The sequence below is a fragment of the Rhinolophus sinicus genome, chromosome 3 (genome assembly GCF_057876585.1).
Source record: "Rhinolophus sinicus isolate RSI-liver-muscle chromosome 3, RSI-T2T, whole genome shotgun sequence".
Taxonomy (NCBI): Eukaryota; Metazoa; Chordata; class Mammalia; order Chiroptera; family Rhinolophidae; genus Rhinolophus; species Rhinolophus sinicus.
In genome coordinates this window covers 35,894,907-35,922,665 of record NC_142503.1, presented here as the reverse complement: position 1 = coordinate 35,922,665, position 27,759 = coordinate 35,894,907, and the positions used below count along the sequence as shown (strand labels likewise).

General features: G+C 35.1%; 1 protein-coding gene across 5 annotated transcripts in view; it reads right to left on the bottom strand.

Annotated features, from left to right (window-relative positions):
- Positions 1–27,759, bottom strand: part of GPBP1 (GC-rich promoter binding protein 1) — a 70,163-nt gene that overhangs the window by 31,545 nt on the left and 10,859 nt on the right. For 4 of the 5 annotated variants that reach the window (XM_019743319.3, XM_019743308.3, XM_074328925.2 and 1 more), the window contains one exon: positions 3,279–3,398. The exons of the other annotated variant lie outside the window; for it this stretch is intronic. In XM_019743319.3, the coding sequence (XP_019598878.2) occupies positions 3,279–3,341 (63 nt within the window). In that variant the 5' untranslated portion in view covers positions 3,342–3,398. The remainder of the gene's footprint in view (positions 1–3,278; positions 3,399–27,759) is intronic. 5 annotated transcript variants of the gene reach the window in all.

Genomic DNA, 27,759 nt, shown 5'->3' with positions numbered 1-27,759 from the left:
TGAAGCAAAAATTAATATAAGACCCGGTCTTATTTTCGGGAAAACACGATAGCTCTAGCACTTTGGGAACAGTTACTCAGCTCTCTCAACCTCAGTTCCCTCATCTGTAAAGGGGGACAAAAGCAGAGTACCTGCCTCTTATGACTTTTGTTAGCCTTCATGTAACGTGCTTTACAGTGATTGGTATGTAGTAATGCCTCAAAACAGATATTACAATGAGCAAGAAAGAGACCATCTCTACCTTTTCCCTCTTACACATTTTAAATCTTTTTCTGGATTCTTTGGAATGTCTTAATCAGTAACAAAGAACTACATAGCAAACAGCAAGTTTCAATAAATTCAGCTACCAATCTGAATGAATTTTCTGATCCTCTCTCTTCCTAAATAGTACACATTTTCAATACAGGCTGACACTACTTATACTATTGAAAGAAAGTTTGGGACAGTATCAATCATTGTTTTTTAAATGTTGCCACAAAAAAAAAAAAAAATCAATAAAGCACTACTGCTACACTCTAACCATAGAAATAACTACAGAATATTGAAAATATGAAAATGAATTGACTGTAGTAGAATCTCATTATTTTTTTGTTTAAAAAGAGTAAGAATGCCTTATTTTCTGTTTCTATTTCGTACCACCCATTTACTCTTTAAATACTACACCCGTGATCTTCCTTCCTCAAACAACTACTACTATGAAAGGATACCTCAGCCTGATTAAGGGAATTATTTTATCATACTTCCTACAGTAAAATAATAGGAAGAAGCATCTATAACAATGGGGTTTCTAAAAAGGTATGTAAAATTTTCAGTATCTACAACCATTTCAACTCAGTATTCCTTCAATAATAAAAATATTACTTTTCAAATTGCAGATCAGGAACTATTAAAGGATGACAAAATTAGTAACAACTTGCATTTTTAATGGATAAAAAAGAACAAAAGACCACAAGAGAAAAGACCACAGGTATGCGACTTTTTATTTATACTTGTGTGTATACAAAAACACGATGTAAAATTTATGTCTTACTGGGTCTCAATAAGCATTTCGAAAGCCCATGCCAGACATATAATCAATGCAGTTTAAAATTTCACCACATGATGGGGCTAAAATTCTACACACCTCAGAAAACTACTGAACTGTGGTTCTGAAAATGTTTACCCTTAATTCAAGTCCTTATATCATCCCTTCAAACAACAAATAAATGAGCCTAAGTTGAAATAGAAGAGTGCAACAGTATTTACTGTCTACTCCACTTATCCATGATAAGATTTCAAAGGTTCTGGCAGAAAACAAGAGTTATAAATAAGAATCCGCAAACAATGATTTTGAGATGAAAGGATAAGACAGAAAAGTGTAAGAAAAGAAGTCATGCAATTAAAAATAATTTTTTAGGGCCGGCCCGGTGGCTCAGGCGGTTAGAGCTCCATACTCCTAACTCCGAAGGCTGCTGGTTCGATTCCTACATGGGCCAGTGGGCTCTCAACCACAAGGTTGCCAGTTTGATTCCTGCAGGGGACGGTGGGCTGCGCCCCCCGGCAACTGGAAATGGCAACTGGACCTGGAGCTGAGCTGCGCCCTCCATGGCTAGGACTGAGGGGACGACAACATGACTTAGAAAAAAGTCCTGGAAGTACACACTGTTCCCCAATAATAAAGGCTCGTTCCCCTTCCCCAATAAAATCTTTTTAAAAAAATTTTCTTTTTTTAGTCATTACTAAAAGTTGTATGTCTGTGTTTATAAAATACTACTTTGGGTAAGGTCTATGGTAAGTTTCAAATACTGCTAGTTGAGAGTTCAAATTGACACCATTTTCTGGAGAATAAGAATTAAGAATTTGGAATAGGCAATCCCAATTTCCAAAAATCATCATCATTAATGAGGGCCGATAACCAGGTGGAAAGTCAAGTTCTAGAAAGCTGTAAGGACATCACCAAATTTAACAGTCAATCTTCATCAACCTCGGATTAACATTTGAATGAAGATTTACTCTCAAGCTTTTTAATGTTTTGTAACTAACTTTTCAGGTACTGGTAACTTACTGATCGGCTTAAAAAAATGAAAATAAATCTTATTGAGAAAATGAACAAAAGAGAAAAAGGAAATAAAAGGACGGAGTAGGAAATTCCTATGTATCCAGGCTCTGAAGTAAGCCTAGGGAAATAAATGAACCCACTGAAAGGATAGATGAGAACAGCTGGGGGGGAAGATTAAAAAAATCAAATTTCAGAGACCTACACCTAACAGGAAAGGGGGCAAATAGAGAGTCTGTAACTGGAAAGAGTACAGAATTGGAAGTGCATCCTGGATTCTAATCTAGGCTCACACTAATTACATGACAACAGGCAAGTCAATTAACCTTCCAGAGAATCCATCTGTATAAAATGTCAGTTTATATGAGCATTAAGATCCATCTTTAAACATTAAAGTTCTGTTGCCTGGGAGAATTGTCACTCCAATGCAGATTTAACAACATATGAAGGGTCAAATATATTATGATCTAACAATTCCTTATAAGGGAACAACTTTTTCCAAATTATGAAAGTGTTCCCATAAGAGCTGTTTTTAATCAACCATTTTATGAAACTGCCTGTACCTGGTAGAACTTGATTAATAGGGCAAGCAGACCCTCTCATAATTCCTTTTGAATTAAAGGGGGAAAAAGCAGAAGACAGGAGATTGACTGTAACCAATTCCAAGGTCCCTCTCTTTCAGCATGTCTTATAAATAGATGACAATTTCAATGCCTAGCAAATCTTATAAACTATTCTGTTTTGGTATTTAAGTAAAATGAACGTTTATTAGATTAGTGAGTCTTTATATGTAATAAAGTTGCAAAGTCCTCATCACTTCTGAAATTTTAGTAATGTACCACTCAAAGTCTTATGTGTTATGAAAAAGGTCTTCCAGTTATATGGTTCAAAAACCTCCAATTATTTAAAACATTACCTACAGAAAAGTAACGCAGTTATCAGGAAAATAATATAGAAAAAGGTAGGATGTAAAAGTCATGTTCAGTGTATCTAGCTGGTTTGAAATAAAGTGTGGAACTTTGATTAGTACAAAAGACACCTGAAGTAAACGGTTTCCTATGTTGATGGTATACTGAAAACTGACTTTAAATAATAAAAACCAATAAATATAAACTTAGATGGTAATACAAAAATTATTTCTCTGCAAAAACATTAAGCCTCTACATCTTAACTACATTTGTACAGAATGTGAACAGAAGAAAGAGACTGACAGAAAGAAGAGAAAGATGCAAGAAAAGAATACCTTTGTTGATGATGGTGGTGTGGGAAAATTAAGCCAGGCTGGAGCAAAGTCATGCTGCGCCATTTAGGTCCAGTCTCTCCGACTCAATGAAACAAGGCTTCAACACCTCATGGCAAGTCCCTGTCATATAAAAATGGAAGGAATTAGACCTGTCGCTCCTGGCCAAAATTATCTTCTTATCCTGTATCTTCTTTAACTAATAATGATATTACTACTTTAAGATTCCACTTACAATATAATTCTAGAAAAAGCAAAAATAGTGACAGAAACTACATCAGTTGGAGTAAGTGGGGGACCTATGGGGGAGGGGAATGACTGCAAAGGGAAGGAGAAAATTTTTGAGGTAATGGGGGTATTATCTATATTGTGATGATGGTTATACAAATGTACACTTATCAGAACTCATCAAATTGTACACTTAAAACTGGCTAATTTTACTGTAAATAAAGTATAAGTCAATAAAGCTTGTTTTCAGAAGTACAACGGTCTTATCACAAATAAGACTAAACATCAACTATCTCCTGATGTCACACAGCAGGAGCACAGAACACCATCTATGATGTATTCCTGCCCACACTCCAATATGGAATCTGAAATGTGATCAAACTACCAATTTGCAGGAAATTCAACACAGAGAAACAATTTAAAGGACATACATATAAAGGAAGTAATCCACCAAATCCAGACTAAGCATATTCTACAGGTCAAATAATCTGGTTTCTTCAACAAACAAGTGCCTTTGAACAGGGAGATCAATCAAGTACAATGTGTGGACCTTATTAAAACAGATCCTTATTCAAACCAACCAACCCTTAAAAAATGAAAACTATGAAATCAAAATTTAAGCATAAACTGAATAGCAAATGGCATTAATGTTATTAATCATTTTAGATGTGATAATGGTTAGTGCAATGATGTTATATAAAAGTTATGTGCTGAAGTCTTTACAATTACAATTAATACATCTGGAATTCGCTTTAAAACAAACCAGGAAATGCTAAATAGGTTTACAGTTTGAAACAAGGTTGTTCATGTTTATTAATGTTGGTACAAGGAGGTATATGAATACTCTGCTCTACTTACTCATACAGTTGAAGATTTCCATAATTAAAAGGTTTGTTTGTTTTTTTACTTACAATCATCACAATAGATATCTTAATATTTTAGAACATACTGCTCTTCTACATTCTAAATTTAACTTTTAGGGAGCCTATCTCAACTGCGTCCATCAAGTTTCATGTTGCCAGCCCAATCTAAACATAGTAAATTCAGTTTTTTTAAATAAGGCAGAAGCCAACTGGGCAGCTGTATTCATTTCAATATAGAGCTTAGTCAATGAAGAAATCAAATTTTTTAAACATCAAAATGTCTAAGTTTACTAATAATGTTTTATATTTATAATCGCATAATTTCAACAGTGAAAGTTTTTTTAAATGATCAATACCATTGTTAATCTTCCTTTTTCAAGTCTTCTTTCACATATAAGTGCTATGCCCACAATATTTTAAAGCCTTATCAATTTCCTAAAATACTTAAAAATAGATTCTTAAGACATTACAGAAATATTCTACTTCCACTATCTCAAACTGTGCTGGTCTAGTAAAAGAAAGGTTAAAAGTGGCCAAATACATGAAATAGATACACAAATATGAGTTAACTCACTATGGTAATAAAAATGTTTAAATGCTAAATGCTCGTATGAGCTGGAGTTACAAAACCACTGATGCATTCAAAACACCTAACACACATTCCAAGAAAACACTTGTAAAACAAATGCAAGATTTTAAGATTGTACCTAATCAAAATGAATTATGTACAAATTTGTGCATTCTGAGCTAATTCTACTACCATCTTATACTTTTGAAGTCTTTTGAAATAAAAATGAAATCTACAGTGTTTTAGGATGTATAAAAGATTATCTATTTTGACATGAAGCTAAATACTAAACTGTTTTGTGATATGTGTGATAGGATGTTACTTTCCCAATAACTTCTTGTTGAAACTCTTAAAATTATAGTTCCAGTAACTCGGTGGGAACAAAAGATCACTTTTATAACATGTACCGAATGAAAATTCACAAGAAACTCCAGAGGACTTAAATTAACCAATAACTTAAAGCTTATCATTTTAAACAGGGTCTCATCCAAAATGATGGTTAAGTGAGAAGTTATATACTAAAAACTCTTCCTGAGAGGCAAACCACTAACATTACCTATTCATTTCCTTGATGTCTTAATAAATTTTAATTTAAGTCCAGTCCTTAAAGAATAAAGTATGAACGGCTAGCTAATGGCAGATGTTTTCATGTTCTGAAAAAAGGTAAAGAGCAAACACTAGTTAACATTATGGCATTTACCCAACAAGTGTGTGAAAGGATCAGGATATGCCACCCCAAAATATGCCACTCTGACAGAAGAATAATTTTAAGCTGAAAGCATGAGTTCCTGAAAGCCCTTATCAACCGAAAAGCAGAGTCACCCCAAAGAATTTATTAATCTCCTTCCCTGGGGCAATTCTAATCTTCTCTTCTGGAAGACAAGATAAATCTGCAAATCACCCAGACATAGCCACAAACTATCATATCATCTCTCCCATCAATTTTCCTAAGGGCCCATTTATCAATCTTTTTCAAAAAGTCACTTGCTTTTCCATTAAGCTCCCTTTTCCCCTTCTCCTTTTCCCTTACTTAGTATAAAGATCACAAATTCCAACCATCTCTGAGTTACTCATCTCTGGATACTCCCACATGTTAATAATAAACTTTTCTATTTTCTCTTGTTAATCTGTCTTTTGTCAGTCTAATTTATAGGTTTATATGTTCTCTACCCCAGACAGAGAACCTAGGAGGGTGGAGGGGGACTTTTATTCAACATGTGTAAAGGCAAATTAAAGTTTCAAAGACTCCACCCTATTTATTTTCTTTTAATTGTGCTTTGTGCCATCTTACTTCATTCCATCTTCCTTTCCCTAAATAATGTTATGGACTGAATTGTGATCCCCTCCCCGCCAAATTCATATACTGAAGTTGTAACCCCACATGTCAGAATGTAACCATATTTGAAGATAAAGTCTTTGAAAATGATGAACTTAAAGGAGGATGTTAGGATGGGCTCCATTCCAATCCTGTGTCCCTATAAAAGGAGGAAATTTGGGCAAATTGAGAGGCACCAGAGTTACACCGCACAGAGAAGACAATATGAAGAGGCAGCAAGAGGGTGGCGATCTGTAAGCCAAGGAGAGAGGTCACTGAGGAAACCAACCCTACTTATACCTTGATCTTGGACTTCTTTCCAGCCTCCAGAACTATGAGAAAGTAAATTTGCTTAAGCCACCCAGTTTGTGAAGTTTTGTTGTGGCAGCCTTCCCAAACTAATACTAATAGCAATATTAGAAATACACTAATTAAAAATGTTTATGTATTTCCTGGGGTGGCCGATTAGCTCAGTTGGTTAGAGCATGGTGCTAGTAGCATCAAGGTTGCCGGTTAGATCCCCGCATGGGCCACTGTGAGCTGTGCCCTCCTTAAAGAAAAAAATTAAAAAATAAAAATGTTTATGTATTTCCTTTACACATGTATCAACTGGTATATACAAGAAATTATTACCAAAATGGGGGTTGGGGGGTTAGGGTACAAATCAGCAGTCCAATTAACACCTCAGGGATTAAAGCCTATTAGGAATCTTCTACCAGATTTTGTTACAAGGTCTAAAAGCCCCATGTGGACAGAGAGAGTCAAGATTTTTAAATGCTTCCATTACGAATATCCTAATTTTTCATCAGTCACCCAATTTACAACTTGTTCATGAATCCATGTCAGAAGTCTGAACTATCAACAATAAAATTCCCCAGGGGAAAACTGGTTCCTAAAAGATCCTAATCTAAATTTCTATATTTGTCATTGTACATGCCTGACTATATTTTTTAAAGAAATACAGATCATTGATTAATTAAATATCAAAATCTAGTTCTTTGAATTGAAATATAATGCGCTTTGGCAAAAAGTACACAAATAAATGGGACTTTTTCTATTTCTACTATTTTACTTCCAAACCCACCAAATTTGTGCCAAATGCCTCCAATGAAAAACTTACTCAAATTGATTTCATCAGAATGAGCATCAAACTTACCATCTTTATATATAACGGTTTGTATTTCAGATAGCTTAAGCTTTAAAAATCATAAAGCCCTTTAAAACACCTGAAATCAACCAACAGCTAAGGTATTCTCTAATTAGACGCAGAGTATGGGCTTCAGAGCCAACATTCCTAGATTCAAATCAGTTCAACAGGTTCTTAGGTTGGATGACCTTGGCAAGTTAACATAGTCTCAGTTTCTTTTCTTCATTAAAATTGAGATTCATTTTGCAAGATTCAACCTGAAAACTGTTAAAAACAGCTACAAAAAGACAACTACCCTTTACTACGAGACTCTCTACATTCAAACCTTTGGATAAGGTTACGTTTTTTAATATTTAGTCAAACTACTAACATTCCTTAATTAAGACAAGAACCAGAACGCCTTCTATTCATCCTTAGTTTTCTTTATATTAATAGTAAACTTCTGGAACATTCCTTTAGTGTAAGCTTATTTTAATATATTAATAGAGTTCATTTAAAAAGTGGGTCTTCCTCTTCCCAATTCAGGCCTAAAGCCAATTATATGAGGCAGAGCAAAGAAGCCAAAGGATCCAGACTAGATATGAGAGGGTATCAAGATGGGAGTAGCCCAGCACAGGATGTCAGCATCAAAGCAGGGTGAGCAAAGGCAACCATGCAGAGGGAAAGCCAGGGATGAAGCACTGAGACCAAAAGAATGAGGAAGGAGTCCATATGGGGAGAAGGAAGCAGCTATAACAGGGAGTCAAGAGACTAAGCAGGGAGAGAAAGGTGCCCACACAGGGGAGGTGACAGCAGCTACAATAGAAGACTGGTTATATATAGGGGAAATGATCAAATAACTATATCTAGAATAACGAAAGCTAAGTTTCACACTATCAAAGGCAGTAACTAATAATGGAAAGGGTAAAAACTACAGTGAATGCTGTGGTATTGTATTGTGTTGGTATGATTACTGATTAATTCACAGTCATATTAACAGTACTAAGGTACTAATGGTCATATATAACAAAGGTACACATTTGTTTACGTATAAATTTTTTTCCTTCCCCCCAGCTCTGTGCACTTGAGGTCCTAAGCAGAGTGACACTCCAATAACAATAAGCATACTTAGCAGCTGGGTTGTGGCTTCTAAAATCCATTTTCCACTAAAAGAAACCAGAGCTTTTTGAAAAATTGCTGATTCCAGGGCTGGAAAAAGACGGCAAAATAAGCCTGGAATATTTTATTGTAGCAAAAAGGGAAGTGTCCAAATAATGACTGGAGAACTATCTTAAAGGACATGGGAACCAGCTTGAATTAGGTTGCCACTGACCGTATCCAGGACAATTTGAGCACTAGAAAAGACATGTGAAAGACATCAACAAAAATGGTGATGAAATAGGCAATTCCACGAGCCTACCCACCCCTCCACAGATAAGCCAAAATATCAAGCAAAATCTATCAGAATCAACCTTGTCAGAACTCTGAACAGTCAAAGGTTTAAGCAATCAAGCAAACTGTGGATGGAAAAGGGGCCATATGGTAAACCTGACAAGCTCAGGAGACTGAAAATAGTCTGAACATAAAAATTCCTAACTAAAAGTGAGTAGTGGCCGGTAGTCACATCCTTGGCCTGTAGCTTCCTTGACCGGGGTCAATCTTTACCTTAAGTGAGCCTATCTGTTGTCTCTTTTTGCATCTAAGATAACGTACCCTGGAAGGGCAGAGTAATCCCGTCCTCCCCCCAACCCCCCGCCCCGAAGGCACGAACCCACCAAACCAGAGCAGGAAATTACAAAATCCCTCACTGTTATCTTGTTCCCCAAATACTATCTCTATGTGCTGTAAAATGCTATTAAATATCCTTTAACAACCAATGTGTCTCTCCATTTTACTTTTTATCTAATCCCAGAGATCCCCCCCCCCTTTGCTTTATCTCACCGCCTTAATCTAAAACCAATGGATTTCATGTAACCCTCCTCCTTTGATTCTAATGTATAAAATAAGTTGCACACCAGCCATTTTCTGGAGCATTTTCTCAATCCATTGAGACTTTGCTTCCCAGCAACTGTCATCAGTTTAACTCAAACTCATAAGCTTTCTCTTAGGATGGATGCCTTTTCGTCGACAAAACAAACTTTAAAACTGTAGGGAAATTTTGTGGTATTTTTATTTGCCCTTGACCCACATCTCTTTCTGGCACAGAAGTCTTTAAGACCCAATGTGGGACCCTGGTCTCTGGTTCCAGAGTGAGCAGAGTAGACCTTATTGTCATAGAATTATGTTTGTCTGTATAAACCTATCCGTGAACAACCTGAGTAATACAAGAAGCACTTGCCTTTGTTCTGCCTCACATGGAAGGAAAAGCTGCTATGCAGAGGGCATTCACTCAAAACAACCTCCTGCCTGGAACAAAGTTCACAAATGATTAAGCAATAGCATACCCAAAGGTTGTGAGCAAAGTCTAGGAGAGACTTTCTTTGGGAAATTATTTCATTGCAAAGAACTCTCTTACACCAAGGAATTTAGAAAACTACACAAATGCCCAGAGTAAGTTGCATGCTCAGAGGAAAAAAAAAAAAACCCTATGAAGACCCCTAAGCTTTCACTTCTAGCTGATCTTTTAAGGTTCTGCAAAAGCAGGAAGTGAAGGCTAAGACAGAGTTATAAACAGTGTGGCTGAACATTAAAGAAATGCCTCCAACACAGACCCAGTAGGCAAAGACTGGGAGAGTTTATTTTTATTTTCACTTTATTTTTATTCATTTTTGGCGACAAACAATAGCTGAAATAAAACTGCTATTGTATTGCATTGATATTACTTTCTGTAATTACGGAACCTCTAATCAAGTCTTATTAAAGGCTACCACCTATCTCAGCTGTGTTGCAAACACAACAGTAAGAGTTGGTTCTTTGCTTGGCTCGTGTGTAAAAGATTTGCAATCTTTACACAAGATAATATACAGATCCTAATGGTATTTAAACTTTCATATTTTGTTCATCACGAATTTTTTGTTAATTTCTTTAAATTTTTTCATCAAAATATTATTTTTTCTCAAATAACAACAAAAAAAAACACTATGTACCACAAACTAAGGGTCAGAGACTACCCAAGACAAAGAATATAGACTTTACAAAAATAGTTCAGAAAAATCCCAGAATGAACACACAACTACAACCCACACAGCAAGCAACCCTGATGGCAGAAAAAATACTTGATTCCCAGTGTCTACATATTACAATATTCAAAATGTGCAATTTTTTACAAAAACAAATTATATATATCTATAGATAGAGATATCATGCAAAAAAATAAAGTATGACCGATCACAGGGGAAAATATTAGCAGAAACTGTCCCTGCTGCAGCACAGACATCAATTGTCTTACATACAAAGAGCTAAATGAAACCAAGAGAACAAGGTCTCAACAAATAGAACACCAATAAAGAGACAGGAATTATAAAAAGGAACCAAAGAGAAATTCTGGAAACAGTACAATAACTGAAAAGTAAAATTCAAGAGTTTCAATAGCAGATTTGAGCCAGTGGAAGAATCAGAGAAGTTAAAGATAGATCACCTAAAATTATCAATCTGAGGAGCAGGAAGAAAAAACAAACTCAAAAGAGCAGAAAAGACCTGTGGAACACCATCAAGCACACCAACATACAATCATATAACGGAAGTTCCAGAAGGAGAAAAGAGAAAAAGGAAGAAAGACTTATCTAAAGAAAAATGGCTAAGCCCTTCACCAAATTAGATAAAGACACAAACATACACATCCAAGAAGCTAACCAAACCCAGAACGAAAAACAAAAAAATTCACAGGAAGACATAATCAAACTCAAAAGCGAAATACCAAGAAAACCTTCAAAGCAGCAAAAGAGGCAACTAGTGACGTAAAAGGGATCCTCAATCAATATAACACACACCTAACAAAAGTAAGGAAAAATACTGTATGATCATCTCAACTGGTACAAAAATGGCATTTGACAACAATCAACACCCTTACATGATATAAAAAAAAAAAAAAAAATTCAACAAACTAGAATAGAAGGGAACTTAACCTGATAAAGAGCATCTATGAAAAAACCACAGCTAACAAAATACTCAATGGAGAAAGACAAAGTTTTTGCCCTAAGATTAGGAACAAGACAAAGATACTTTCACCACTTCTACTCAACATTGTATTGAAGTTCTAGCCAGAGCAGACAAAAAATAAAAGCATCCAAACTGGAGAGGTGAAGAAGTAAAACTATATTCACAAAAGAGGATGATATTATACACAGAAAATTCTAAAGAATTCATCAAAGAAACTATAAGAGTTAATAAATTCAACACTGCAGGATACAAGATCAATACAGAAAACTCAGCTGTATTTCTATACATTAGCAATGACATTCCGAAAAGGAAATTTTAAAAATCCAATTATACTCACAGTAACATTCAAAAGAAAATATCTAGGAATAAATTTAACCAAGACAGTACAAAACTTGTTCACTAAATAAAAACTACAAAACAAGCAATTTTGGAAGACCATATAAATATAAAGATATCCCATGTTCAAGAATTAGGAAATTTAATATTAACATAACAATACTACCCAAAGTGATATACAGATTCAACATAATACCATTAAAATCCTAACAAACTTTTCTGCAGAAACAGGAAAGCCAGTCTCAAATTCATTTGAAACTGCAGGGGGCCCCAAATATCCAAAACAATACTGAAAAGGGAGAATGCAGTTACAGGAGTCACATTTCTCTGTATCAAAACTTACTAGGAAGCTACTGATCAAAACAGCGTTGTACTGGCATAAGGAGAGAGATATATATCTAAACCAATGAAATAGAACTGAGAGTCCACAAAAAAAGTCATGTATAAACGGCCAAATGATTTTTAACAAAAGTGCTAAGACCAATCATTCTATGGGGGAAAGAATCTTTCCAACAAGTGGTGCTGCGGTAACTGGGACCCCTATTCACACGATATACGGAAATAAACACTAAAATGGACCAAACACCTTACCTATAAAAGCTAAAACTATAAAACCATAAGGAGCAAAAAAAAAAAACACAGAAGGCTTCATTATCTTCGATCTGGATTGGATTTTTATACACGACGCCAAACGCGTACGTAGCAACAGAAAAAAGAAATTGGGACTCCATGAAAATTTTTAAGTTCTGTACAAAGGATATTCCCTAGAAAGAGAAAAGACAACTAACAGAATGGGAAAGAATATTTGTAAATCATATCTGATAAAATCTAGTATCCAGAATATATATACTGAATTCTTACAGATCGTATCTAATAAGATCGAGTATCCAGAATATATATATTGAAGAATTATCACAACTCAAGAACAAAAAGACAAACAACCCAATTTAAAAATAGGCAAAGGACTTGGACAGACATCTACCTACCAAAACAAAACAAAAAAAAAATTAACAAGTGTTGGTAAATATGTAAAGAAACTGGTATTCTTGCATTGTTGGTAGAGGTGGTGCAAGCACTATGCAGTTTGACAATTCCTCAAAAAGTTTAACATATACCATATGACCCAGCAATACCATACATATATGTATATATATTTATACACACACGTAGTACATGTATATACATATATACATCCAAAAGAATTGAAAATGGGTACTCAAATACTTGTACACCAATGTTCTTAGCAGATCTATTCACAATAGCCAAGAGATGCAAACATTCAAATTGTCCAGTAATAGATGAATGAATAAACAAAATGTAATTTATACATTCAATGGAAGGAATGAAGTACTGACATGTGCTGTGAGGATTAACCTGAAAAATGTTAAGTAAAAGAAGCCAGACACAAAAGATTACATATTGGGGCCGGCCCGGTGGCTCAGGCGGTTAGAGCTCATGCTCCTAACTCCAAAGGCTGCCGGTTAGACTCCCACATGGGCCGGTGGGCTCACAACCACAAGGTTGCCAGTTCAATTCCTCGAGTCCCGCAAAGGATAGTGGGCAGCGCCCCCTGCAACTCAGATTGAACACGGCACCTTGAGCTGAGCTGCCGCTGAGCTCCCGGATGTCTCAGTTGGTTGGAGTACGTCCTCTCAACAAGGTTGCCGGTTTGACTCCCGCAATGGACGGTGGGCTGTGCCCCACCCCCCCAACTAGCAACAGCGACTGGACCTGGAGCTGAGCTGCGCCCTCCACAACTAAGACTGAAAGGACAACTTGAAGCTGAACGGCACCCTCCACAAGTAGGATTGAAAGGACAACTTGACTTGGAAAAAAGGCCTGGAAGTACACACTGTTCCCCAATAAAGTCGTGTTCCCCTTCCCCAATAAAATCTTTAAAAAAAAAGATTACATATTGTACAATTCCAGTTATATGAAAACTCCAGAATAGGTAAAGCCAGAAGGAGAAGCAGATTGATGGTTACCAGGAACTATTAGGAAGGAGTGGGGAGTGACTGCTGAATGGATACAGATTTTTCTTTTGGGGTGATGAAAACTGTTCTAGAATTTGACAGAGGTGTTGGTTTCACAACACTGTGAATGTACCAAATGCCACTGAACTGTATGCTTTAAAATAGTTAACTTCATTTAATGACTCTCTTTTCAATAAAAATAAATAGTAAGAATGCTGTATTATAACCCTTTGAATAAAACACCATGAATCCAGATAGGTATAATGTACACACCAAAAAATCTGCAGAAGAGGTTATTTACACAATTTTTAAGTACCTCCAGAAAAATACTTATTGCAGTCTTACAATAAATAGCCTAGCAAACAGCATGGGAAAGGCTTAATCAACAGATCAAAGTGACCATCATTAGTAACAGAACAAATTGAAATTGTGTACCAAATAATAGAATGCAATGAGCAAAACACAGCCTCACTTCACTTCTGCAATATCCTAGCCAAAGATACATAACCTGCATAGCCTGTCTAAAAGTAAGAAAAGCCAACTTGACAGACATTATACTAAAACAATTGGCCCTTAATCTTCTAAGAGTCAGGTTATAAAAGGACAACCATTTTTTAAAAATCATCAGGCTGTGACACATGTCCATTCCCTACTTTTGGAATTCATAATATTTTTAACTTTTGATACTTTGATATTTTACTCCACCGAATTTTGCTTCATTGTTGTAATACCATTAATAAAACTGTATTAGTATTTAGTAGGCATCTGCCATGTTTCCACGAAAATAATGGCTAGCTGGACAATCAGCTCTAATGCATCTTTTGGAGCAAAAATTAATATGAGACCCGGTATTATTTTACTATAGTATAAGACCCGGTCTTATATTAACTTTTGCTCCAAAAGACGTATTAGAGCTGACTGTCTGGCTAGGTCTTATTTTCGGGGAAACATGGTACTAAGTGCTAAGTGATTTCCAGACTTCCATAACAAAAAGTAAAAGAGGCCCCTTTCCTGGAGATTCTGATTCAGTAGGTCATAAGCAGGGCCTAGACTTGTGTTTTTAAACAAGCACTACTAAGAGTGATGATCATCAGGAAAGGATAGAAAATACTGTAATAAAGACTCATCAAGAGAGAAAAAAATTTTGCTTAAGGAACAAGGCCTCTTACAGGTAGTAAAATAGTCTATTACTTGACTATTTTTTTACAGTTTTGGTCAGAAAGTAGTGTCCAATACCTTGTAATTAACTCTACTTAAAATTATAGATTAGATTCTCTCAAATATAAAAGAGCATTAATAAATTTCACAAGAAACCTAGAGTTATTAGGAATCTCCATACTTTAAAGTTTCACTTTAATGCTTCCTTTAACCTGGAATTTTGTTAGACTTCTCAGTTTACCTCTTATTTAAGTTGTTCAGAACCTTTCTATGCTTTACTTACACGGGGGGAAAAAAACATAAAAAATAGAGCAAGAATGTTATGACAATTATTATTAAGTTGATATACATGAAAATTGCTATGTTCACCCCTCCAAAAAGAACTTTAATTAAGGGGGAAAAACCATTAATGGAAACAGGATGCTTTCAGTTCTCACGTTTTTAGACTATTAAAGGTGTAATATATAAAATATAACTAAAGAACTTTAAAACGTATCATGAACTGACTTAATTTTCATATAAACTTCACCAGTACAAAAAAAAACGTAAACTTTACAATGTAAGCCAATTTTTATTCATTGAGCTTCCCTTTACTCACAAAACTGAGGCAAATTAAGTCATCCCTGAAAGTTTTTCCAAGTCAGCTTATGGGATCCATTTTTTTTTTTGTAAGGATTGGTAAAGGTATATTTTAATTTAGAATTATAAAGCACACAATATGAACTAATTAGGATAAAATTTAATTCAAATTGACTCATTTACTGAACAGCCAAATGGGCAAAACAAAGCGTTAAACACTGAAGATACAAAGCTCAAGAGGGTACTCCTGCCTGCTAGCAGCTAACAAGCTAACAGTTAACAAATAATTGTAAAACAAGGTGTTGCTGCCTCAAACCCTTTATCAGAAATGTTGAACTATAAGCAAATTATTTTTTTTAACTGAAGTATTTACGATGAGAAAGGTGCCAATATTATGAGGGTTCAAATGAAGTAAACACACACTTAGTGTGTGTATATATATATATATATACATATATTATGTTATATATACATAAAATGTGTATATCATATATTATATATATACTATATATAATATATATTTTATATATACACACACACACACACAGGAATCAGCTTATGTTCTCTGAAAAGGAGAATTACTAAAGACTATCTAATTTACTCCTAAACTACACAGCCAGTAATGACAGAAACTGAACAATGTGAACTCTGCCTCAAAAGCTATGCTGTCGTTTACTTTCATCATCTCTCAAACCTTCCCACAGAAATTAATGAAAGTTTAACAAATCCATTCTCTTGCCCCAATGTATTTCAGAAAGTAACCAAAATAACTTGTCTTCAAGTCCTAGTTTATTTTACAAACGTATGCAATTTCTGCACTGTACTCCAATATATTCACATATGTTGTAATGTAAAAAAGTCTTTAAGTTACTTGCCATCAAGTAAAATAACTGCAGCAAGAGGTGCTTGGTTTACCCTATGGGTTTCTTAGATTACGTGTATGAGAAAGCACTGTTATACTACGTAAAATCCGAAGATGGTTTAGCTCAACTAGAATATCAATATGAACAAAAATGAGTATAACTATGTATGACTATAAGATCAAAAAGAACTACACTGAGGATATATCATATAACATAGAATTTATTTTTTTTTAAACCAGGGTATTAGACACTAGAATTAGTAACTACCAAGCTGTTAATGTACCGATTCCCTTAAGATACAAAGGTAGCCTTTGTTACTTAATATTTTCACACTTATTTAGCCCAAGACACAAAACTATAATGCTTTATATTTTGTTTTAATTGAGCAGAAAATGAAATTACCCTCTCCATCACTAATACAAAAAGAAAATGGAATTTATCGCTGTTTCTCCCTGCATGCCAAGACTCCTTGGCCAGTAACATATTGTAAAACTCAGAAAAACAAAACCTGAAACAGTGAATTTGTGTTAAGAATTTAGAGTAAGCATGGAATATTTTTAACAGGTTTCTTTAAACTTTTGGATGCTTCGTTTCTAAATAGTACTAAACCACTGTTGCAAATATACCTGAACTGATGAATCTAGTCACTATACTCTCAAGATAATCAAGCCAGTAATGAACAGGTCAAACAACACCACTTACTAAGGCCAGGTCTATCTAAATCAGGAGTAGAGAACGTACTCTGGGGGTGGTAAGTAGAGGGCTTTTAACAGCACACAGGAATAAGAAATCAGAACTTAATTTGAAGGAAGGAAAGTACTCAGAAGTTTTAAAGTTGTAATTACATGTCTGGAAATTTGCTTTCAAAAAATCAATCAGGTAGCTTGCTGTAAAATGAAGGGGAGTGGTGATTCAGTAGATCACCTGGAGAGGAAAAGATATTAAAATCTAAAACTTTGATTCCCATCACCACCAATTCATGACAGACATTTTCACAAATTTTGTTCCACGGAGTTCAATTTCAATTTAAGAGTTTCCCTGGGGGTGGCTGGTTAGCTCAGCTGGTTACAGCGTGGTGCTGAGTAACACCAAGGTGGCCGGTTAGATCCCCACATGAGCCACTGAGAGCTGCTCCCTCCTTTAAAAAAAACAAAAACAAAAACTTTCCCTCAACTTTTTAAAAAGCTCTATTCTAAAGAATGCAAGTCAAGTGTAGGAATAAGAGAGTAGTAGCAGCGAACATGGAGTGAAAAAAGGCAGAGAGATTGAAAAACAGAATCTACTGGTGGATGATTAGTAGAGAACTGGAAGTGCAGAGCAAAGGAGAGTGAGAAACCAAAGATGAATACATTTCAAAGTTAGGAAATGAGGGGGACACAAGGAAGGAAAATTTGGGGATGTTAAGAAATGGTGTTAACATAGTATGTTCACTTTTTGAGAATTTACCAAACTGTATGTATACATATAATTTGTGCACTTTTTGAGTATATGTTACCATTAATAAAACGTTCAAATGAGAACTTTTTTTGAACAGAAAACCAGGAACAAAGTTCCCACCAACTTAGAGCTTGAGTCAGTCACCAATGGGCAACGATGTAATCATTCGTGCCTAGGTAAGAGAATCTCCATAAAGACCCTAAAGGTATTCAGAGAATTTCCAGGTTGATGAATATGGCTACATGCTGATGAATATGGCTACACCCCAAGCTCCACAGGGACAGAAGCTCCTATGCTAGGGACCTTTCCAAACCTCACCCTATGTACCTCTTCATGTGGCTGTTCATGTTCTTTGTAACACCCTTTACAATAAACCAGTAATAATAGTGTTTCCCTGAGTTCTGTGAGCCATTATAGCAAATTATTGAACCTGAGAATTGGGGGGAAGGGGAATCTCCAATCTGCAGACAAATGGGACAAGTGTGGATAACCTGGCGATCTACCAGTTGAGATTGGCATGTGAAGTGGGGGAGGCGGAAGTCCTATGGGATTGAGCCCTTAACCTACAGGGTCTACGCTAACTCCACATAATTAGTGTTAGAAAATCCTAACTGAATTAAACTGTAGGACGCCCACTAGGTGTTCCACAAAAAATTGGAGAACTTCTTGCAAGAGCATGAACAAACACACAAGCAAGCATATATACACACAAGAGCAATCACTCCCAAAAAAAAAAAAAAAAAAAAAAAAATAAGCACATTTTCTAAATAAAGAGTTAACATGGGCACTGGCACCACAAAGATAATTTCCTTCAGCCTAACTACCTCTCAGTAAGCACTGCTTACACACACAAAGCTACCAAACAGCTTTTTATTGCCTCATTCTTAAATATAAACAATCATCAAACATTAAAAACGATGAACACAAAGGAAACAATTCAAGTAGTGACCAGCCAAATTAATGAAATTTTCAGGACCCCAAGAATAAAGAGCAACTTGCAGACAGAAAAAAGAGCATTCTTTCACAATGAAGGAAAGAAATCAGACTGCATCGAGCTTAATCATCACATACTGTTAAGACAACGCACAAAACCTCTATCAAAGTCCTAAGCAAACTTATTTTGGTTCTGGAACACTATACATTTTCAGACAGGCAATTCCTAAAACCAGAAGGGAAGAAAAAGGCCAGTAACCAACATTTTTTATTCAGGTAAGTATATGGACAGTTCGTAAAAGAAATCGAATGACACAGGAAAAGATACTCATAACAAGAAAAATACAAATTCAAATACTGGAACTACTCACCTACTATATGGCAAAAATCTCTGTTAGGGCGGGTCCAGAAAAGCTTATAGTCTAAGGTTAATTTTGCCCCCACTAATTGGAGAAAATCCTTTTGAAGACTTTGCTATATTCCATCTATTCGGAGGTCTTTTCACACTGGCTGAGGGAGACACAAACCTTTCCTGGCCCTGTGTAAATACTGGGAAGTGTTTTGCCTGTTCTTTTCTGCCGGTTCTATCCCCAGCCTCAGTAATTTCCACCTATGCATGCGGAAGTCAGTCCTAAGTCAACGTGAGTGGACCCTTCTGCGTTCCCTGTGCAGCACTTTCCTCTCTATCATTTTGGCACACAAATTCTACTTATTCTGACATCAAATATTCAGCTGTCTCCCCAACTTCCAGTAAGACCACCAGGCTATGTTTGAATTCGCCCTCCTTGGGCTATAGCCTATAAATTTTCTTCAAGCAATGGGCTGAGGCATTTATAAGATTCACCACTTGCTTTCATCCCTTGTTTTAAAAAGCCTGTTTCATGTATTTTGTTTGGCTTTTTAGATTCCTTTGGTGATGAGAGAACCTGGTTATCTGGTTTCCTGTTATTTCATCAGAGCCAGAAACAAATGCCAATTCAATTTTAACATTATGAGATTTTCACTAAATTGAATGTTTTACATGTATGTATTTTCTATCATGGAATTTTTCTTGAAATGATCCAACTAATTCCAAGTAATTTAACTGTTTCCCAAAACAAAACCCAACAACAAAATCCAGCACTCAGCATCCAATCAAAAATTACCGGTCATACAAAAAAAAAAAAAAAGAGCAGGAAAATACTACCAAAAAGAAAAATCAGTTTATGGAAAGATATCCAGAAATGAGAGATATGATGGAATTGGCAGACAAGTACAGTAAAGCAGCTATTGTTAATATGTTTAGAGTAAGGCAAAACATAAACATAACAAAAAATATGAAAGACCCAAACAGAATTTCTAGAGAAAAAAATGCAATATCCAAAATGAAAAATACACTGGATAGGGTAAATAGCAGATTATACAATGCAGAAGAAAATGATCAGTGAATGAACTGATAGGGTAGCATTTAAACTATAAAAAAAAAATTAAAGGAGACAAAGACGGACACTTGACAACTGAAATGTACAATTAAAAATTGAAATAATAATTTCTAATATTTCTGCACCCAATGACAATGACACACTTTTCATAAAGCAGAAAGTACAGGCAAGGGGGTCGCCAGTTACCTAAGTTGGTTAGAGCACAATGCTCGTAATATCAGGGTTGCCGGTTCAATCCCATATGGGCCAGCGTGAGCTGCGCCCTCCACAACTAGATTGAAACTACTTGACTTGGAGCTGATGGGTCCTGGAAAAATACACTTAAATAAATAAAAGTTAAAAAAAGTGAAAGTACAGTTGAAAAAAAAATAGAAAACACTAATAAGAGACTTGAACACATCTTTCTCAGTCCAATACAAATATAGAATAAAAAATTAGTAAGACTATAGAAGACTTAAACCATACTCAAATATTGATTTTATATATCAAATGCTAAACCACCAAATGCAGAAAGTTTATCTTCTTTTCAAGCACCCATCTTAGGATACAAAGAAAACTTTAACAAATTCCAAACAGAAGCATACATTTGACAATTCAATTAAACTAAAAATTAATAACAAAGTCAAAAAACAAAGACTTCCAAATGTAACTCAAAAACAAAATAAACTAAAAGAAACAAATTCACAAAACCAATTGGAAAAAGCAAAACAGATAAATAAATCCAAAAACCGCTGGAGCAGGGGGAATCAATAGAGAAGACACTATCACAAATAAACAAAACCAAAAATGACAAAGAATATTTGAAATCATGAGCTTTGAAGTCATGATTGAAATCACTTTGAACTTTATGTAAATAAAGTTGAAAACACAGGAATGGGCAATTTTTAGAAAACTACAATTTATTAAAAATGTCCCCAGTAGAGAGAAAAAACTAAACATAAAAGAAAAAAAAGAGTTCCATTACAAAAAAAGCACAGGTCCAAGTGTCCTTGAGAACTGAGGTGCTAGGCGTTGCAGAAAAGAAACACAGACTATGAATGAATAAAAGCCTTGCAGTCCTAAATTTGAATTGGAAGTATCAGTATGAACTTATTTGGTACTGTAGGGTAAATATACATTAAGATTGGCTTAGAACTTAAGTTCTACTTTAAATGTCAAGCATTCAAAACCTAATTCAATGCAATAAAGTCACTATCATCCTTTTAAAAAATCTTCCACTGACAGATAAATGGATAAAAAAGATGTGATACACACACACACACAATGCATTATTATCAGTCATACAAAAATGAGAAAATCTTGCCATTTGTAAAACATGAACGGACGTTGAGGGGTATTATGCTTAGTGAAGTAAGTCAGAGAAAGACAAATAATTAATGTTCTCAATTATATGTGGAATCTTAAAAAAACTCATTGAAAAAGAGCTCAATGATACAAACTTCAAGTTACAAAATAAACATGTACTAAGGATCTAAGAACAGCAAGCCTATAATTAACACTGCTGTTGAGATTAGATAAATAGACAGATAATGTCTATATATGCAAGTTAAGAGTACATCCTAAAAGTTTTCATCACAAGGAGAAAATGTTTCCTTTTTTAAATTTTATCCATGAGATGATGGATGCCAATGAAACTTACTGTGGTAATCATTTCACGATATATGTTAAGTCAAACCATTATGCCATAAGCCTTAAACTTAAACTGGAGGGGAGGAGGATTAAAGGCATACAAAAAAATCTGCCCCCCCCCAAAAAAAGATTAAAAGGACACAAAAACAAAACAAGAAATCTTAACCAATTTAGCCATAAATTCCTTATCAAAAGATTCAGCATTGTACATGTTACTCCATTAAATGCAATTAAGCTTCCCATAAACATTTTTGCTGTATTTATTTTCTGAATGACACAATTACCAATAAACAGAGAGTGGCTCCAAACCAGGATTTTAAACAATACTCTCCAGAAGAATACTTACTACTATGGAATGAAAAACAGAGGATGGAATAACAGAAGGAGGGAATTTTGAAGGAAGATTAGCTCATTCCTCTTGGTACCAGGTAATTACAGATAAAAAACAAAGGTGAAATAATGGTAATGACTATCCTCAAACTATCAAAATGTGAAACCCACCAGACTAAATTAGTATGCATTTAATACAAAATTAACTCCATAACTGGTTATTTTGTGCTGAAACTCCACATCAGATTTATTATATTAATTATTAAACAGTAGAAATCTTGACTTTGAGGACTGACACAGAAAATTGACAAAAGATTGTAAAGAAGGGAAAGAGACTCCTTATTGAGCATCTATATGCAAATATCATGTTAACACTTTACATATCTAAATTAATCCTAATAACAAAAGGTATTTAAATCTCCATTTTACAAATTTAAAAAACAACTTTAGCTTAAAGATATTTGTGCCAAAGGTGTCTCAGCTGGCTCCTAATGAGTCTCAATAATACAAATTATGTCTGTCTTCATTTTTTTCATATAACTTATGACACAGAATTCATTTTTATACTTACAATGAAATAATGGGCTTGATAATTTTGCATGTCAAAGACAAATCAACTTTTTAGAATTAGAAAATCGTATATTACTCATTAAGAATACAGTGTCCTTCCCTCAGCCAGCCAGTTTAACTGTCCTACAGAATTTAATTTTTAGAGAAACCGCTCACAGAAGTTAGTTGTATTTTTTTTCTGTAAGTTACAATAAAGAACTGCTCTCAGGGCCAGCCCGGTGGCTCAGGCAGTTAGAGCTCCATACTCCTAACTCCGAAGGCTGACGGTTCGATTCCCACATGGGCCAGTGGGCTCTCAACCACAAGGTTGCCAGTTCAATTCCTCCAGTCCCACAAGGGATGGTGGGCTCCGCCCCCTGCAACTAAGATTGTACAGGGTACCTTGAGCTGAGCAGCAGCTCAGCTCCTGGATGGCTCAGTTGGTTGGAGCGAGTCCTCTCAACCACAAGGTTGCCAGTTCGACTCCCACAAGGGATGGTGGGCTGTGCCCCCTGCAACTAGCAATGACAACTGGACCTGGAGCTGAGCTGCGCCCTCCACAACTAAGACTGAAAAGACAACAACTTGAAGCTGAATGGCACCCTCCACAACTAAGACTGACTCGGGGGAAAAAAAAGTCCTGGAAGTACACTGTTCCCCAATGAAGTCCTGTTCCCCCCTTCCCCAATGAAAAAAAAAAAAAAGAAAGAAAGAAAGAAAAGAAATGCTCTCAGTCCTTTGGGGGGAAAATAATAGTGTTCTAATTTCCAGATTAAATGGCTTTTTGACACCCTTTTATATTTAATATAATTCCATTTTAAAAGCTACAATAATTAAGACACTATAGCACTAACATACGAATAAAAATAAACATCAGTGGAAGAGAGCAGAAAGTCCATACACCCAAATACATATGGAAACTTAGTTATGTGAGAAAAGTTGGGACAACTTCTCCTACCTCAAAGCTTACTCAACATAACCATCAAATGGGTCAAAGATTTAGAGGAGAAAAAAAGCAGTCACTAGAGAAGTGGGAAAAACTTTTATGCTCTCAAAGGGGGAAGGAAGGCCTTTCTAAGTATGACACACAAAAAAGGAAGTGATAAAAATGTATTTATATATTCAAGTATATGCAAACGCAAAATTTGACAAAATATGACAAAATTCACAAGGTCTAAGAAAACAACATACTGGGGGAGGGGAAAACTCTTCACATATAGCACACATAAAGGGCTGACTTTCATATTATAAAATGTTCCTGCAAATCAACAGAAAAAGAACTCAATAAAAAAATGGGGAAAGACTATAAACAAAGTTCACAGAAAAGAATCTTGTATATGAAAAATTTTCATTCAAAAGGACAAGGCAAAATGTGTAAGAAAAAGTCTGATCCCCATGAGTGCTGGAAATGTAGCTCTTTGGAGAGCAATTTGGCATAGTACTTAAAATTACACTTATAGGAATGTACTCCCCATTTAGAAGGATATTCATGAGCATTGTTCATAAATAAGACTATTATTCAGCCAATAAAAAGAATGGGGTAACTCTACATGTATTAGTATGAAATAACTTTCCAAGATATGTTCTTAAGTGAACAAGGCTATAGAGCCGAGTGGATCTCATGCTACTGCTACTATTAGGAAGAAAAAGAATATAACCTGCTTATATGTACATGTAAGGTCTCTCTAGAAAAATACATAAGAAAAAAACTAAGTGGTTTATTCAGACAAGTACTACTACTGAGCAACACGAGTGAGCGAGTGACTTTTCTCTAAAAACCCTTGTACTTTTTGTAATTTGCACTAGGTGTGTGTGTTAAAAACAATGTTAAATACTCTTCAGTCTGACTCAACTTTACCCTTTTCGGAATCCTCAAACTCTTAATATAATCCATCTTTTTCTGAAGCCAAGTTAGTTTAAAAAGAAGAGAACAAGTTTCAACAAATGAATTATAAAATGAGCCTAACGCTACAAACAAGTCAGTTCACGAAGAATGCTAACAGAGACAGGACCCTTGGTATGAAATGGAAGATTTGGAAATTCAAATACCTTAAAGACCTTAAGATTATGAACACAGCTAAAAATATATACTGAATTCACACACACACAACTTGCTAGACAATTTGCTTAGAGCTTTACAAGTAGTAACTCATTTAGTCCTAACTACATCCCCTAGAGGTTGATATTATCTTTTCTTCAAAACAAGAAAAACAGGTTTTTATACAGATGTGAAGCACATTTTAAAGTTCCCAAGGTTACAGTACTAGTCAGTGGCAGCTGAAATTCTTAACCACTATACACACATATACATACTGTAAATAATTCAGAATCCTTTAGATAGGGATCTTACCCTATATAAAATATGAGCTTTAATAACAGGTACTGAAGAAATTTTTTAAGTTCTGAGTTTTAGTCTTACCTTTCAAGCACTGTCTTGAGCTATAGATATACCAAACTATATAAAATACAGAGCTCAATCTCCTAGACAGATAAAAGACAAATAGTTTGAGCTACCACTACAGTCACAACTGGCTTTCCACTAACCTAGACAATTATGTCCTCAAATTGCCTCTTGTTTTCTCATCAAATTCAGTCCTTGGAAGGTCCTAATTGAAAGGACTTAGATGAAAACGTTTTTCACTCACTTTTTTCCATTTCCTATAAAAGGAACTCATTTTAATGAAAGAGAGACCAAAGAGTAATTCATGTGAAAAATCTGAAACTACTAGTTGTGTTACAGGAAAAAACTAAGGCAACTAGGCTTGCATTGGAAAAGTCTTTAAGACACCTTGATTATTATCAGGTGAATCCATTTTTCAAGTAGTTTTCAACATAGCTAGTGTTCCATAAAACACTGATTTCATCACACACCTGATGTTACTCATTGTTTATAGCCCCAAGCTTAGCATTCTTCTAGAGCTTTCATAAATAAGCCCCTTTGCAAGGGATCTTTGTAATAGCAAAAATAAAGCTCTACAGGCATAAATCTGCATTTGTATCTCTGAGGAAACATAAAAGGATTGTGCTCCTCAGAGACAATAGTTAATATAAATGAATTGCCATGGCCTTCCTGATTTCTGAAAATGAGCCTAAAATTCTGTTCACTCAAATTTAAAAGTCACTGCTTGAAACCTAAAGTGTGTTTTATCGTTTTAAACCTGAGAGGACAATTTCACTAGGTTTCAATCTCTCTGGTTCAACAGCTCAAAACTGAAGGAAAACTTTAAAGGCAACGGTCATAATAAATAAGTCTTCATCAGGCGGTCCCTTCAGAAAGCTACCAGCAAATCCAAAGCCAGTCTTTAACAGACTAGAAGCTCATGTAACATATTATTTAAATCTAGGCAGATAATACAGCTTCTAAATGAGCTGACAACAAATCAACTTGACTACAGATAATCCCCTAACAAATTTCACATAGTCCCCAAGCAGTTAAACAGCAGTTCTGTAATAAAAATATCAACTGCATATACTCAATTCTGGGGGGAAAATAAAAGTTAAGCTAAATTATCTAAAATGTTAATAATTCTTTTATTTGGTAACTGCATTGAGAATATGAGTCAAGATCCCTGCCCTCAGAAAAGTTTGTGATGAAGATGGATAAACGTGAACAAGATAGAGACAGTGCTCTGAATGAAATAAAATACAGAGTAAAAAAAGAAACCAAAGGTGTAAGACGGGAGTTGCCCACTTTACATAGAATGGTTAGAGAAAGTCACTCAGAATGTAACTTCTGAACTAAAATTGAGCTAACAGAAAAACAGAAGGAACAAACGTAAAGGCCCTAACACAGGAAGGAAAATGCCTGGTGTGTTCAAGAGAAAGAAGGCCAAAGGCCAATAGTCTAGGAAGACAGCAAGCAAGGATGCACAAAAAAGGGGACAAACAATGCAGATGCTTGTAGGCTACAGAGTCTGCACGCTGTTCTTAGGTCCAATGGTAAAACACTCATTATTAGAGTCAGGGATGTTGGCTGGCCTGGCCCAACATCAAATAGCTATTATTACTAGACTGTGATGAAACCACGATTCAAAATTCAAGGACAAAATTCAGAGAAGTTCAGAGCAGACAAACTACTTGAGTTTAGGAATCTTACATTTCTGCTTTGTTTGCTAACTAAATACCTAGCACCAATGAAGGTGCAGGCACATAGCAGATACTTAAACATCTGCTACGGCAATGAATGAACATCACTAGCACAGATTGGCTCTCAAGAGATAAGAATCTTATATCCACTGCTGAGTCAATGTTTTACAGTAAATAAGTTGTACCCTACTTTCTCATTTCCAAAACAGAAAGGTTGTCATTTATTTTCCAGGTTGTTCAAGTTATTAATTAGATAACATATAACATTTCAAGTCGATGGAAAGAAGATTGCTCTATGAATTCAAAATGGCATTCTTTTCCAACAGGTTTTACATCACACGTTCATAAAAGCAATTTCTCCTTTCAATCCAAATTTCCTATAACAGATTTTTAGAAAACAAAAAGATGTCAATCGGGTTTTAAAGCAGTAAAAGTCAAATGCTGTAATTTGTATTTATCAACTACAATTCTGTAGAAATGACATAATACATATATATCAATGAAGAATACAAAAGAAGTTGTATACATATACGGTCAATTGATTTTCAAAAGAAGTACTGCAAAGTGATTCAAAGGGAAACAAAGTCTTTTCAAAAAACGGAAGTGGGACAACTGGATACCTCTATCCAAACAAACAAGAAAAAAGAACCTCAACCCTTTCCTCATACTACACACACAAAAAAAACTATTCAAAATCGATCACAGATCTAAAAACATGAGCTAAACTACAAAATATGTAGGAAAAAGCAGGAGAAAAATCCTGTGACCTTGGGTTAGGCAAAGATTTTTTAGGACACAAAAAAGTACAAATCATGAAAAGAAAAAAATCAACCAATTTTACTTCAAAATTTAAAATGTTCTTCAAAACACACTGTTAAAAAAATGAAGACAAACAAAAGACGGAGAGAAATTATTTGCAAAACATTTGTCTGATACACTTGTATCCAAAATATAGAAAGAATTCTTACAACTCAATAAGAAACTGAGTTTTT